At 41.8% G+C, this 16,118-nt stretch overlaps 1 protein-coding gene across 1 annotated transcript in view; it reads right to left on the reverse strand.

The window, feature by feature from the left end:
• Window positions 1–2,326: 2,326 nt before the first annotated feature.
• Window positions 2,327–16,118, reverse strand: part of DDR2 (discoidin domain receptor tyrosine kinase 2) — a 91,804-nt gene continuing 78,012 nt past the window's right edge. The window contains exons 13-18 of the mRNA XM_075286695.1: window positions 14,596–14,816; window positions 7,759–7,886; window positions 6,718–6,909; window positions 4,682–4,916; window positions 3,612–3,761; window positions 2,327–2,604 (exon numbers count right to left, since the gene is read on the reverse strand). Coding sequence (XP_075142796.1) covers window positions 2,464–2,604; window positions 3,612–3,761; window positions 4,682–4,916; window positions 6,718–6,909; window positions 7,759–7,886; window positions 14,596–14,816 — 1,067 coding nt within the window. The 3' untranslated portion in view covers window positions 2,327–2,463. The remainder of the gene's footprint in view (window positions 2,605–3,611; window positions 3,762–4,681; window positions 4,917–6,717; window positions 6,910–7,758; window positions 7,887–14,595; window positions 14,817–16,118) is intronic.

The raw sequence follows: 16,118 nt of genomic DNA on the forward strand, positions 1-16,118 counted from the left end.
AGAATATAATAACAAATGCCTATATGATTCATTATATTATTGTAGGTAGCCTTACATATATCTCAGCTTTACTTCAATTCCTGCACAGGTTAAAGTTCTTTGGTAGTAAAGTGAATAGTGCAAAATCTAGTCTTGTGTAATGGTTAACCTATATTTCAATGTTTCAAATGTAACCTGGTTATAATTAGTTTCAAATAATTTTGCAATATATTATACCGATATCTTCAATTTCTTTGTGTTATTCATTTCATAAACAAAATATTACGGACTTTGAGACAGGAAGGCTTACATTAGACATTCTTACTAAAGATGTGCCAAGTTTGATTGTCGTCGTATCCAAAGTATTTAGTTTTTGTGAATAGGAAATAGATGTAAAGGATCCTATAAATTACAATAGGTCATTGCAGGCTGCCCCACTACCGGTGATCACATAGTCCAGTACTTATCAAACTGAGTCAGACATTGGTGAAGAGGTGAACAGGTTCGGTTTACATGAATTTTAGTGGACAGTATTAGAGAAGTGAATAGAAGCTGTAATGGTTTAGAAACAAATATGACACATTTTGGGCTTACTCAATGTTATAGTAAATCTGTAAAATGTGGAATTGTGGCATGGACTTTAATAACTAGTGGAGTGAGGAATTCCCGTGTTCTAGCTTCAGATGGTGACTAGAGATGAGCGAGTAGTACTAGCTGTTCGAAGTTAAGATTCGATGCAGAACCAGCGTTGATTGGCCGAATGCTATACATTGCCAATCAACACTGGTTCTTCTCTTACCTTTAGAAGTCTTCTCCCTGAGCAGCTTCCCCGCGTCCTCTTCCAGCTCTGAATTCACTCTGCCAGGCATCGGCCTAGCAGAGTGAATTGAAGGCCGGAAGAGGACGCGGGGACGGTGCGCAGGGAGAAGAATCCAGCCCGACCCTCACTCATGGACTTGGTAAGTAGAATTTGATCGAATGTTGCGTATCCCTGAAACGAGCATTTCCCCTCATAGACTATAATAGGGTTCGAAATCCGTTCAAACAGTCAAACAGTGTGCGGCTGTTCGAATCGGATTTCGAACCCCGAACATTTTCGCTCATCCATAATGGTGACCATTCTATTGCGAATTAAACATTTTTTCTTAATTGTAAAAAGGGTATTTGTGGACAATAATCTTTTTCCTTTCCACCCTTTCTATTCTTTGAGGTGAGAGCCTTAATGCTCTCATTATGCGATAATTGTATTGGGCATTAGTGTGTAGCATATTATTCTAATAAAGCACAGTAGCCTATATTGGTGTGTGGTGAAAAGGTAAACCATTTACAGTATACTTAGTGAAGCAGACATGTATCCTGGTTCAGCTTGTCACTCTAAAAATATCTACTATTGTTAAGAAGCTTGCCTATATATCTAGAATCATCTGTAAAAAGTGACTTCCCAATTCCTTAAATATAAATGTACACCTGTTTGTATGTTTCATTAAGCATATACTATTATCCATAAAGCACACCCTGATCTGACCGTCATCTAGAGCAAAATATAACAAATACATAAAACATTTAGTGTTTGTGGAGCTCCTGTAATAGCACAAAATGTATTTAATATAATATCAATAAACAGATTAACCTTAGATTTACCAAAGAACTGTGCAAATAGTACATTTTAGAATCCATTTGTAGGGTATATTGCTTATAGATGGGAAAGAATTGTTAGATATGTACCGTATTATTTTATGGTAACTAACTAAGGATCTTGGCAACGCAAAAGGTGAAGGAAAGGGTGAATGAAAAATGAAAAAATAAAGAAAATAAAGTAGCAGTTTTAGTTATGCCATAAGCTATACACACACATATATATGTAGATATGAAATTAATATTTACATTTAAACATTCTATAAATGTACAGAAAACAAAGTTCAAAGGATCCTCCAGTTGTCATCAATTAAAGATAAGCAATTTATTTCCCTGTATTCCTTGTATCTTCCTTAAATAGGGATATTTTAATGGTTATCTTTGGTAAGCTATAGCTCAAACCTATTACATAAGTGATGTTGTGATACAAGAAAGTTTGTGAAAATATTGTTGGCAGATTTTCATCTTACCCACTGTTGATATGAAACATATTTGGTTTGGAAAGTCATAGCTGACAGCCTACCAGTATAAACTATCCCAAGTCACTAAATGAAGATATATTCGCCAATATTTTTGTAATATTTTGTAATATTTTTGTACATATATATATAATATGTACATCGTTTTGACCATTGTAAAAATGGAAAAAGTAACATTTAAAATCTGCAAACAGATCATTCACAATTGATTACTTTCCAAGGTTTTAGGAGGATATTTGCTCAGCCTAAAGTCCACAAGGAAAGAAATAACTTAAAAGGATTCAAGAAATTTGGTGACATGTAGGTGTGTTGTATTCAGTGGAACATTTCTTATAGACTTGATGGATATTCATTTTAACGAGTATAAAAATCATTTTTCTAGATCAGGGTCTGGTTGCAAAAGTTTGTAAATTTCTTGAAAGCTTGGCCGGTCTTTGGTCTCTCTTCGCCAACAGCTCAACATGAGCTTATAAACTTTGTCAGGACAAATTGTAGGCTGAGGAAGGTATACCTGGTAAGATAGAAATATAAAATACTTATGTATGTACTGAAATTAGAGAATTAACATTACGGTACAAGACACAAAAAACGATATCAAAACAAGAACAGCAAATTATTACTACCTGAAGGATTAAAGATAAGTGAAGAGGAAATACTTCTTTGTACCTGCAAATTTTATGTCACACAGTGCGTGTGGAACCACTGTGCTAATGAATTGGCTTGGCCAAGGGATACCCCTGAGGACAACTAGACAACCTAAGGCTACATTCAGAGAACTGAGGTGCAAAATGGCCGTGAAAAAATTTGTCCTGGCCTTTTTGCACCCAAGGGGCAATCATTTTCACATTTGAGTATATGGAAAGGTTTGTGAAAATGGACAAAAATAGAGCATGACCTATATATTCACAGTCCATACATGGATCGTCAAAATAATGGTCATGTGAATAGCCCCATTCACTTGAATTGAATTTAATGTTGCTGTGTGACGTCCATTAAACAAAAAAAATAATTAAAATTACATCACACAGGTGTTGCTCGGTGTTGTGTGAATATAGATTAAGTGGTCCCCTGGTATTCATCCTTTCACCCCTGGGCTTGGACTTTGCTGCAGGGAACCACCAGGGCGCTCTCTCTTGGAGTCGTCTTGATTTAGTGATGACTGACTCAGGTGGGATGAAATACTGATGCATGAAACCAAGAGGACAGGCAGAGATGTGATCAAAGAACAATTAAATGTCAGGGCAGGGGGTTTTCAAGAAATATGTTATAACAGGCAATAGGCCTTAGCAGGTGGAACAGGTACAAAGTCAGGTGATCAAGCAGAGGTCAAACATGAGAGGTCAGAATATTCAACAAGCTGGAACAACTTCACAGGACAAGCTAGTAGGCAACCTCAAACATCTTCCAGTGGTAAAAAGTGACTTAGCTATCCCAAATACTGTACTATACGTCTATATTTCTCCAGGTACAAACATATTTTTTTTCTTTTTTAACTTAAACATGTTTATCAATATGTACCTGTTTCCCTTGATCTCGAAAAAACTCTCCAGTGTTTTCAATCACTTGTTCATCAGACATCTCACTATATGGTTGTTCTTGACAGAAAGTCAACATCTCCCATAAGGTCACAGCAAAGGCCCACACATCACTGGCAGTTGTGAATTTGCCCTGGAGAATGAAAAACATTGATAGATTTTTTTGTAAATGCTGTAACCGCCAGGTATTTAAAAAAAGAGTAAGATTAGTCATATTTAGGATACAGTCAAATCCCCTTCCCCCGTGATGGCAACTGTGGGGTGCAGAGACCATCTGAATTTGTGGACAAAAACTCCTGCAAGCCTCACTTTCCTTTCTGGCTATGTCGGTGAGAAAATAACAGTTCCCCAATGGACCCCATTATAGTCAAAGTTTTCCCTCCGGATTCGTTTGTTCAATCTACTTTTCTGGTCCTACGACAGACAAGAAGAATGGATTAAGCAACGCCAATGTGAATGCATCCTTAACAAGGAAGTGTCACCTCTTTTATCTTGTTTTTTTTTCTACTTTATTTTTAACTGAAGTGCTTTAGGTCATCATAGAAATGGATAACTAATGGAAGATTAGATGCATGGCAGGGATGGGGAATCTCACTGCATAAACAGGTCCAACAATACTAGAACCTGGGGAAGTGAATTATATCACCACTGTGTATCAAGTCCTTCACTACCCGAACTGAGGGAAAGGGGCATTCTCCTTTTTACTACCTCAGACCGCCAGGAAACCTAGCGTTAAATCTGTCTGGTTATATTAAATAAAACCAGATACTGAGACATAATTTTTTTTTCTGCTCAAACAACTCTAAAGTTAGCCACAGAGCTGTTTCACCTGACCCTATAGTTATACATCTATATTACAGATCTGTAATTTGGACATATAATAAAACAGAAAGCATCTGTATTTCATCAATGTTCTATTAGTACTTGGATCAGCAATTGAATTCTTTGAAATTATTTCATATATGCATTTATTACTTCTTCATAATGCCCAATGAGATAAAATGTCTTTATTTTTTTGTGTCTGCAACAATGTATTTTAATTTTAAAACTTACCATTAAAATGCTTTCCCAAGACATCCACCTAATAGGAAGCACAGCCCGACCCTGAATTCTGTAGTAATCCCCACTGTACAGATTCCGACTCATGCCAAAATCAGCTATTTTGATGGTGTAATTTCTTCCAACAAGGCAGTTACGTGTTGCAAGGTCTCGATGCACAAAATTTAGAGATGAGAGGTATTTCATTCCAGAAGCAATCTGTGCAGCCATATATCTGAGGTCTGAGTAACTGGAAGAAACAGAATAGTGTTAAATCACAGAAAACACCGTTACCTAAGTCATTTACATTATAGGCAAAAGCCACGCTTTTTAAATCACTGCAAAGCCAAAGAAATTACTGTGTGCATGGTCAGTGTCCTAGCTGTGTTTTTTATGGCTAGCAGACTGACCCATTTATTTCTATGGCCCCATACACATGACCATGTATTTTAAAGGTCTTGTGTATAGTGCCGTGAGTCGCTAGCAAAACTCCTGCCAATGCTCACTGACTTCAATGAATGGGGCTGCAAAAGCACAAGTGGTGGCACATGTTTCTCATATGCCATCATGGCCCAGTGATGCGCATAAGGTCGTCCCTGTGTCATACATTTTTTGGGACCCAGAGACATTTCTTTTTAAAAGATGATTACACGTGTGAAGAACAGATAAACACCGACATTTAACAAGATGATGAAGTCACGGCTGCCGCAACGGGATGCCGGTGCAGTGCACTGGCATCCCGTCGCAGCATTCCACTCCGGATTAGGCCGAAATGAATGGGTCTAGTCTGGAGGGTGGTGTCAGAATCCGCCTGAAGAAAGGGCAGCCCGCTTCTTTTGTCCGCGAGCGGGAATAAACCGCTCGTGGAAAAAGGAAATGACTGTCTCCCATTGATTTAAATGAGAGGTGGTTTTTTGAGCAGGATTTTGACGCGGATTACGCTTCAAAGACCTGACCATTCTGCCCCGTGTGAACTAGCCTTTAGGGGCCATTCACACAGAGCTTTTTGACGAGGATTTTGGCACTGAATCCGTGTGAATGGACACTAAGGCTAATTTTCAGAACTTAATGCACAGCTAAAAAGTGAAAATTACAATTTTACTAGCAACATGTCATTTTAGGTGCAATATGTTGTGACCAGATTGCATAAGAGACATATAGTCTAAAAACTGTTGTACCTTTGATAACCTGCTTAAGGCTAAGGCCCCACGTAGTGTCTTGCAGCGGAAAAGCATTGCGGTTTTTCCCACAGCACTTTTCACAGAAAGTTTGCAGAGGTTTCCTCTACAGTTTTTCTGCTTAAATTATACCTGTATGGAAACCACTATTGGTTCTGTAGCTATAATTGACATGCTGCGATTTACAAAACAGCATTCACTACAATGTGTCACAAATAAAGTCTCAAAATCACTTGGGCAAGTTAAAGTTTTGAAAAATAGGGCGGTGTCCTTAAAGAGGACCTCTCACCACCTCCACCAACTCCAGTTCTTAGCATCCTCTAATAAGCGCCACTCCATTCATTCCAGCACAGTTAGAATTTTTTCTCTAGTGTTCACCATTACTGATGTGCTATTTAAGCTGTGCAATGTCAGAAGGGCAGTGTCAGGCAGGGGGACATGATTCAAGACTCCAATCAGAGGCAGGTAATGGCAGAGCTCAGAATCACACCCCTTACCTCCCCCTGCCAAGATGGCATATTATGCACCAAAACTAATAGCATTGATTGCTTAGGAATGGTGGGACTATAGGTACAATTGAAGCAGAAAGTCTGTAGAGGAAAACTCTACAGACTTTCTGTGAAAAGGGCTGCGGGAAAAACCGCAATGCATTTCTACCATGGTTATTCCCACAACGCTTTTTGGCTGTGGCTCATAACCTGGGGCCTTAACCTTTAGGTGTTTTTTGGCTAAAATCTGAATTGAAACAAATGTATTTGACCTGAAACAAATCTTGGCACTGAACCACCCAAACAAATAAAATGAATCTTCAGAGGTTCACCCATTTGTAATAATAGTTCTTCCTAAAAAAAAAAAGATGTTCTAGAAACTTACTTGATATTTGACACGGCACTAAGGGGTTCTTTTTCTGCTTGTTGTCGTGAAAGAAACTGGTTAAGATCTCCATTTTCCATATATTCTGTTATCATGCACAGTGGGTCCTCTGCAATGCACACCGCCAGCAGGCGAATAATATTGGGATCCTTTAACCTGGACATTATCTTGATCTCCTTTAGAAAATCATTTCTGCAAAGCATTGAAACAAATAAACATGTCAACTAGGTGAATTGTTTTATATATTGTTAAACTGCTTCTTAAAGGTTTTCTTGGAGTTGGTTTATCATTTTCATTTTGCAAAGCAAATTGTGTATAGTACACATAAATTAACAAAAAATCCACTAGACAAAGGGAATTATTGACAAATTGACCAAGCAAGGTGACATAACAAACAAAGCCTCATGAATAGACATGAGCGAACACTGTTCGGATCAGCCGATCCGAACAGCACGTACTCATAGAAATGAATGGAAGCACCTGTGACGCCGGCCGGCCGCCGGCAAAGTCAGCGTCACAGGTGCTTCCATTCATTTCTATGGGTGCGTGCTGTTCGGATCGGCTGATCCGAACAGTGTTCGCTCATCTCTACTCATGAATAAAAATGGTCTAATAAAAATGGTCAGTAATGCAGACAGGGAATTGCATTGCTCTAGAATGAGGGATCACAACCTCCATCTTGGGGACCAAATGCTGCCCCCAGTACCTGTCTTTGTGGCCTTCATCAATCTCTGGCACCCCTATTTTGGGGACTCTCGAGTGTCAAATGGAGGACTCCCTCCATACTCCATATAAGTAGAAATTGGAGAAAAAAAAGCACTTTCTCTGCATAAACAGATGTTCTATGGCAGTAATGAGCCAATTTTTTTCTTGTTCACTCAATATACAATATACATGCAGACATCATAAAAAATACCTAATATTTCTAGATATTATTAATAAAGATACTAAACCTTATCTAAGTTACAGCAATATTACAGTGAACATGGGCAGTCCATATTCCAGTTCCTATATCTGTGTAGGGTGAACTGATATACACACCTGGCATTCTTGTTGGCATCTGCTCTGAGCATTTTCACAGCCACAAGAGTAGGCTGACCAATGTTGGTATCCAAAATCAAATCCTTGTCTAGGAAGGCCTCTACTCCTTCTGCTTCACAGAGATGAACCTACAAAGAACAATTCAATCTTTCAAAACTTTTCTTTATAAATGAGGATTTTTTTATTGTACTTTTTGATTCTGTTTAGATGCCGACACTAAATAAATTCTTTCAGCTTCACCTCTCACTTCCTATTAGTTTATTTCATACATTTGTGGAGCACAGCCCGATTTCTCCTTGTTGAGGTTGCTTAGTATAATGTTTAACTATACTGAAATGCAAGTCAATATACACTGCCATGTAGTTTACCCCTGCGGTAATTTACCCCTGTCTATATCATAATCACCATTTGTGACAGTCATTTTATGTACTTTGGATGTCAGACATTGAATACCAAAAGTTACCTTTACTGGAAGAAGTCACATGTTAAATACTAGAGATGAGCGAACACTAAAGTGTCCGAGGTTTGAAATCTGATTCGAACAGCTGCACACTGTTCGACTGTTCGAATGGATTCCGACTGCGCATGCGGCTCTGCCTAGGCCGGATGCCTAGGCAGAGTGAATTCCACCTGGAAGAAGACGCGGGGACGCAGAGAAGACTTTGGAAAGGTAAGAGAAGAACCAGCGCTGATTGGCAGAATGTATAGCATTCTGCCAATCAACGCTGGTTCTGCATCGAACATTGAACTTCGAACAGTTAGTAGTGTTCGATCGAGTACGAGTATTTCGAATACTGTAGTATTCAATCGAACACCTACTCGATCGAACACTACTCGCTCATCTCTAATAAATACCCTTGAAGGTAAGTTAGTGGAAGCCTTCTGTGGAAGTTGGCATTAGAAGTACATCATACCACACATGTCTAATGCAGGCTTAATAGGGCAGGATGAGGGGTAGGCTAGATAGGTGGTTGCCAAGGGCACTTTTGAGGAGGTGCAATCTATGTATTTGGGCATCAAACCCACCCCTGAAGTAGAGCTACAGAGAAAACCCATCTTGAACAAACACTGAAAATGAGCTCATAGATCACTTCTAACAAGTCCTGCAATCGGGCAACATAAGGTGCGTGACATCATGACATCACACTGGACTAATATACTTGGATAGGATTTCCTACATCTGACAAGCTCAGCTTTACTACATCTTTATTTTATTATCTACAGTAACCTTTATGTTAAATGTAAGTGTGTAATTGCATATGTCGTGCTATGATGTTACTACTGTGGGATGTTCAGTGAGTGGAGGTATAAATGAAAAAAAACAACTGCTTGAAATAGCTGAATATTTCTTTTTTGAGTGTGGCGGAGCATAGCGGTGAATCCTAGCTAAGGCCCCTTCACACGGCTGATACGCTGGCTGCTTTAGAACGTGTAAACGTTCCGTAGCAGTGGCGTCTAAAGCAGTTCCCATTGTTTTCTATGGGAGCCGGCATACGTGCGCTCCCCATAGAAATGAATGGGCTGCTTTTTCCATTCATTTCTATGGGGAGCGCGCGTCTGACGGCTCCCATAGAAAACAATGCGATCTGCTTTTAGACGCCGCTGCTACGGAACGTTTACACGTTCTAAAGCAGCCAGCGTATCAGCCATGTGAAGGGGCCCATGACTGTGAGCTTCCCTTTAACATCTTAGCCATGTGAACTATGTGATCTGTGCTATTGTTATGTATAGAAAATGGCTAATATTTCTTCTCTCTGCATTGGGTGATAAGTTCTTGTTTCCTCCATCAGACATTTTGGTGAAAATGGAACCTTTCTACCTGCTGGGTGATTTAGTGAGATGGAGTTTAGTGAGGCAGACTCCGTAGTGTAACCATGCGTTTGCTATGGCCTTACATGAGGTCAACATAGTGGTACCACTGCTTTCTAAGAACTGGTAGTAGTATGTGCAGTTTGGATTCAAGCAGTTTTACATTTTAACACCTCAAAGCCATCCCCTGCAGCTACCAGTGGTTTAGCTATAGAGGGTGCAGGTATAACAATCGCTACCGCACCCCAGAAATTTAGGGGGCCCAAAAGCCCATTTTGTATATTTTAGACTCCATTTTGTGAGATATACTACATTTTATGCCTTAAAGGGATTCTACCATTAAAACACTTTTTTTCTCGTTAACACGTCGGAATAGCCTTAAGAAAGGCTATTCTTCTCCTACCTTTAGAAGTCGTCTCCAGCCCGCCATTCGGCTAAAATCCCATTTTTTGTCGGTATGCAAATGAGTCTCAGCCTCAGGCGGGCCTCAGCGCTCAAACAGAACTGGGGGCATCCTCAATGCTGCGAGAGAACTCTCTCCCACAACGCCTCCATCTTCTTCAGCAACCGCCTCTTCACTTGTCATCTTCCGGCTGGGGTCACACTTCGACGCCTGCGCAGTCGGCTCTGCTATTGGGCCTCACACAGAGCTGACTGCAAATGCCGGCGGCCGTTTACACTAGCATGCGCAGTATGCTCCTGTGGTTCAACGGAGTACAGAGCGTACTGCACATGCTTACGTAAAAGGCCACAAAAAAGTGGCTGCCAGCATTTGCAGTCAGCTCTGCGTGAGGCCCGATGGAAGTGTGACCCCAGCTGGAAGAAGAAGAGGCGGTTGCTGAAGAAGGTGGAGGCGCTGCTGGAGAGAGTTCTCTCGCAGCACTGGGGATACCCCCAGGGCTCCAGTGCTGTTTTAGCGCTGAGGCCCGTCCCCAGTGCTGTGAGAGAACTCATTTGCATACCAACAAAAACCGGGATTTTAACTGAACGGCGAGCCAGAGACAACTTCTAAAGGTAGGAGAAGAATAACCTTTCTTAAAGCTATTCCGATGTGTTAATGAGAAAAAAAAAGTGTTTTAATGGTAGAATCCCTTTAAGCAGAATTTCTCATTACTGTGTGAACTATTTTAAACATATTTGCACAGGCTTGCATATATTAGTTATTTTGTTTATTTCCCAGTTCTGTGTGAACAAATGTATGAGATTTTTCTCACCCAGGAGCCTATTTTTGTTTTCTGAAGGTTATTTTGGCTACCTTATCTGAGGCTTTGGAACTGGCCACTCCATGGTACAGGATGACGTAGACAACAGCAACTGCGCAGTTCAAGATTACAACCTACTGTTGTATATCAGCCATTTTGTTTAATGTGTGTAAGAAGTTGAGGTGACGCTGATGAGGTCAGAATCTCTGTACCCGTGTGTAGAGGATGCTCTTCTCATTGTTGTTTTCTCACCGCCGGTCGCTTCCACGGTTGATGATTTTCTTTTCCTGGCAGCTGATGATGTAAGCTCTTGGTGCTGATCTTAATCATTGCATCCTATTTTGTGTATATTAATCTTTGTATCTAACATTTTAGAAAAGTGTACGCAATAGCACACTATTTCTTGGAATCAAAGTATTATATCACTTATATACACTAATATTTTACCATAACTGATTTGTCCTTATACTATTTAAAATAAATGTGTTATATCCTAATTGATCTGCCTTTTTTAGGCTGGGGCCCCACGGGATGTAAACGCGTGATTTGCCCACAGCTGAGACGCTGCGGGAAAAATCGTGGCGTTTTACTGTGCAAAATTGCGCGGACATGCTGCGATTTGCGAAGCTTTGCGGCTTTGCAAATCACAGCATGTCAATTATTTCTACGGAAACGCCGGCGGCTTTCCCGTAGATATAATGTTAAGAGAAAGTCCGCAGAGGAAAACTCAGTGAACTTTCTGTTGAAAGTGCTGCAGAAAGAACCGTAATGCGTTCACGCAGCAGTTCTTTCCGCAGCGCTTTAGCGCTGCGATTACGGCCCATGGGGCCTTAGTCTTAATGCATATCTAGAACTTGTGTTGATAAAACTTGGCAAAACAACCCCCCATGAATTTTATTGCTGTGCTACTCTGTTGAATTGTGATGCTGGTCAGCTTCAATGAGTTTATCTCTCATGTCCCTCACTATATGTATTTTGCTGCTGTGCTCAGTTTGAAAGAACTGTAAGAGGCCGTAAATACAGTGGAAAATGAAAAGGTAATCCTCTTCGTTTTCTGAAGCAGTTTTCTGTCCGCCAGTTAGTTGCCACAGAGTGCCTATGCAGGGCAACGGCATTGATTTGTAGCTTTCCGCTGCTGACAGAATCTGGACGAAATCTGCTGCTGCTTCAGGGTGGGAATCTGCCCCCATGTCAACATCAAATTCCTACGCGGGAATAGCCCCTAAGAAACTGAGCTGCACATTCTACATTATTGCACAGTATGTTTATGCTATACCTCCCAACCATACCACATTCTGCAGAACAGGCTTGGGTTCGGAGGTATGTCTCGGATTCAACTCATCTGCACCAAAGAGGACACAGATGAGTTAAATACAGTGGTGAAGTAGGAGCAGACAGCCCCTGCCTCACCACTGTGTTTGGTCGTGTGCGGAAAGGAGTAGCTCCTGGTAGGTATGATGTCACAGGAAGGGGCATGGCCTCTCCAAGGAGGGCAGGGTCTCTTCCATCACAGCTCTGTGCTCTATAGAGGAAGCAGTAGTGGAGCATGTATGGGTGGAAAAAAGAAAACAGTGAGGAGTGGAAGATGGAAGAGGAATGATAGGATTGTTTTACATGGGACTGCATTTTGAAGGAGACTGAGGGGAGGGAGTGATGTATTTACAAGGGACTGCATGTTGAGGAGTTGAAGAAAGAATGATGTTTTACATAGGACTGTATCCTGGAGGGTCTGGGGGAATTTGATGTTTGGGGTGGGATAGGAGTCCCAGGGGTGCCATTGGCATCGAGTGATATAGGGTCCTTTGGGTTCTGCTGGCATCTAGAGGAGGGCAGGGATCTTTGATGTTCTGCTGGCATCTAAGGGGGTAGCAGGGTCTTTGGGGTGCTGCTGGCATCTAAGGGTGGAGCAGGGGTCCTTGGGGTGCTACTGGCATTGAATGGGGGAGCAGGGGTCTTTGGTGTGCTTCTAGCATCTAAGGGGATGGCAAGGATCCATGGGGTGCTGCTGGCATCTAAGGGGGGTAGAGATCCTTGGCATGCTTTTGGCATGTAAAGGGGGGTAAGGGGTCCTTGGGGTGCTGTTGGCATATGAGGGGGATACTGCTGGCATGGATAGGAGGCAGTGATCCGTGAGGTACTTGCATCTAAAGGGTGTGTGTGGAGGCAGAAGTCTTTGTTGCACTGCTGGCATCTAAGGGGGTGGACAGGAGTCTATGTTGTGCTGCTGGCATCTAAGGGGGTCTGTGGTACCATTGGCATCTAAATATGGGGGCATGTCTCCTCGGTGGGCATCTGGCATTTAAATAGGATGGGGGCAGGGGTCACTGGGGTGCTGCTGACATGTAATAGGGGGCAGGGTCTTTTGGGGTTCGGTGCCTGAGTGGCCGCTGTATGAGTCTGTGTGGGATCCCTGGGGTATTGATTTTGTGTGGGGTGTTCCTGAGGTATTGCTTGTATAATAGGAGGTTCTGGAGGTGGTCCCATGGTAGTGCCACCTGTATGCATGTTTGCTACCTGTGCGTGAGGAGGTGCTGGTGATGGTCCCTTGGGTACTTCCACCTGTGTGCAGGGTCCGAAGGGTCTTGCAGTGTGGGTCCCTGAGGTACTAATTTCATGTAAGTGGGGGGTTCCTGTGGTGCTGCCTGTGTGTGCAGGGTGCTGGTGGTGGTCCCTGGGGTACTACCACTGTATTGGAGGGATCTGGCCTCTGGGGTCTTGCCACCTATGTGGAGGGCTGCCTCCATTGTGCTTTGAGGGTAGGAGGGGGCCTCCAGTCCCTGGAACGCTGCTGCCTGTGTGCTGGAGGAAGACCATTCCATGGGTGACTGCCGCCTGTACACTGTTGTGATTTGGACTTTGGTGGGCTGCTGCCTGTGTGCTGTGTGGGGCTTATTGTTAGACATAGACCCTATGCTGGCTTTCACAGAAAGCAGTGAGACCATGAACCTATCTGCAGCAACTCCATTCTAGTCAGGTCAGTAGTGAGACAGCTAGAATGGACTTGCTGTGAGGAGTACCTACCTATAGTAACTACAGAACACACCGAGACCATGAACCTACCTATAGTAACTACAGAACACACCGAGACCATGAACCTACCTGCAGTACCTCCATTCTAGTCAGGTTAGTAGTGAGACAGATGAAAGGGACATTACACTGGGGGCAGATGAAGAAGGACATTAAACAGGAGAGCAGTTAGAGGGGGCATTAACCTGGGGACAGATGGAGGGGGACATTAAACCCTGGGGTAGCTGGAGGAGAATATTAAAATGTGAGCAACTAGAGGGGGACATTAAACTGAGGGCAACTGGAGGATGACATTAAACTTAGGGCAACTGAAGGGGGACATTAAACTGGATGCACCAGAAGAGAGACTTTATACTGTGGGGTCAATTTGAGGAGAACATTTATAATGTGTGTGCATACAATATTAGGGTTATTATGTGGGGAGCACAAAGTTAAATGGATTGGAGTGGGCGGAGTCAATTTAGAAGCGGCTCGCTATATATTTTGTCCTACTTTCTAACCTTTGACAGTTGGGAGGTACTGTATGTTTATGCTGTTTCTAATGTGAATCTGAAAGAATATGAGTAAATGCCAATTTCCATTGCAACTAATATATTTTCAGACTGATATTTGGCCAAATATGGTGCTGTAGTACAATAACTGGTTAGATTGCAGGGAAAGGATTTAGGGAAACCGAGGAACCCTCAGAAAGGGACTATAGTTTGCTACTTATAGATTACATGGAGTTGAATGTACAGTATGCATTTTATGGAGTCTTTGGCATCTGTAAATTGTCTATATGCAAACAGAAAATACTGACCTCACCAAACTGTCCTTCCCCAAGTTTCTCTTTAAAAGCTAAATGTTTTCTTGGAAATTCTTCCACTGCTACCTCTTTACCAGATAGAAGATCCATAGTGATGGCTGGAACAGAGTAGGTGTTGCCTCCAGTGACTCCTTGCAAGTTCACTATATCAGCCTCAGCATAGTGAGGAACACCATCGGCATTTGTAGGAAGAGCTAGTTTTCCAGCAGAACATCCTGAAAAAAAAAAAAAAGTATTATAAGTCGATGGCTGGTCAGATAATGGAGGGGGTGTACATCTCACCCAGACTACTAAGGTGGGTGAGATGAGGAAACTCCAGACGAGGAGACTCTCTGCAGCTGAGTCGCTGCCGGAACATCCCCAAAGTGTGGACTGGAGGGGGGTGGAATGACAGGTCCCACTACCAATCCTACCTGTCATTCCTAAAAATCCAGCCCAGTAACTGGAACTTTGAAATAACCCTCAGCAGATAATAGTTATCTGCTGAGAAATGTTCTTTCTGGAGTTTTCTCATCTCACCCACCTTAGTAGTCTGGGTGAGATGTACACCCCCTCCATTACCTGACCAGCCATCGGCTTACAGTATGTTATAGTAAAGTATGTTTCTGTACTGTAATACACAATATATTACTCAAATTACCAATTATTTTCTTTACTAGAATTATGCTAAAGTATTTGTGTCACCCTACACACTTCTTCCTTTTGGGTGTAGTCAACAACTTGAATGGAAAAAGGTACTGGAAGCCAACAGCTGTTAAGGTTGCTGTGTCCCCAGTGCTGCTGCTTGCTCTTGCAGTCAGCATTTGGACCTCCATTGATCAGGAATATCCTTCTAATATACCTGGTCTACAAGCCCTCTCTAAAAGATTTGCCCATTTAAACTTGATCACAGCACAGCTTTAATTTCTTATAGTGTTCTTACACAGCAAAAGCTATGCTGTGACTGGTTGCTACTGGCAACAATTGCAGTTTTCTTGTAGACAGTTTCATACATCTGTCCCAATATAAAAGATTCATCATTCAATTTACATCTTATTTTGACCTGCAAAATGGTATCCAGTGGAAACAAAATTTGTCATCCTCACACCACCTAACCGATTATCTATTACGTTCTGCATTTCTCTTGTGTATTCTGTACTTCTAGCACTGCAGCCTCCTCTCTGCTTCTAATCAGACTCCATCTTGATTTTTATATTCTCCCCATTTATTCTCCAAAAATTTAGGCTAAGCGCCGCAAATTGGAGTAAGCGCCGCAAATTGCCCGCAGTAACTGCAAAGTGGATGAGACACATATTGTAGAAAATAATCTGCAGTGGAAATGCTGCGATTTGAAAGATGCTTTTGGTTTTGCAAATAACAGCATGTCAATTATACCTACAGGAACTTTCGCGATTTCCATATAGGTATAATGGCCCTGCTATATGGGGCCTTAGCTTAAAATTGCTAGATACCATAACAGATACTCATTATAGTCAATGGGTATAGTCCAGTGATGGCGAACCTTTTAGGGTAAGTTC

This window comes from Leptodactylus fuscus, chromosome 9, assembly GCF_031893055.1.
Source record: "Leptodactylus fuscus isolate aLepFus1 chromosome 9, aLepFus1.hap2, whole genome shotgun sequence".
Classification (NCBI taxonomy): Eukaryota; Metazoa; Chordata; class Amphibia; order Anura; family Leptodactylidae; genus Leptodactylus; species Leptodactylus fuscus.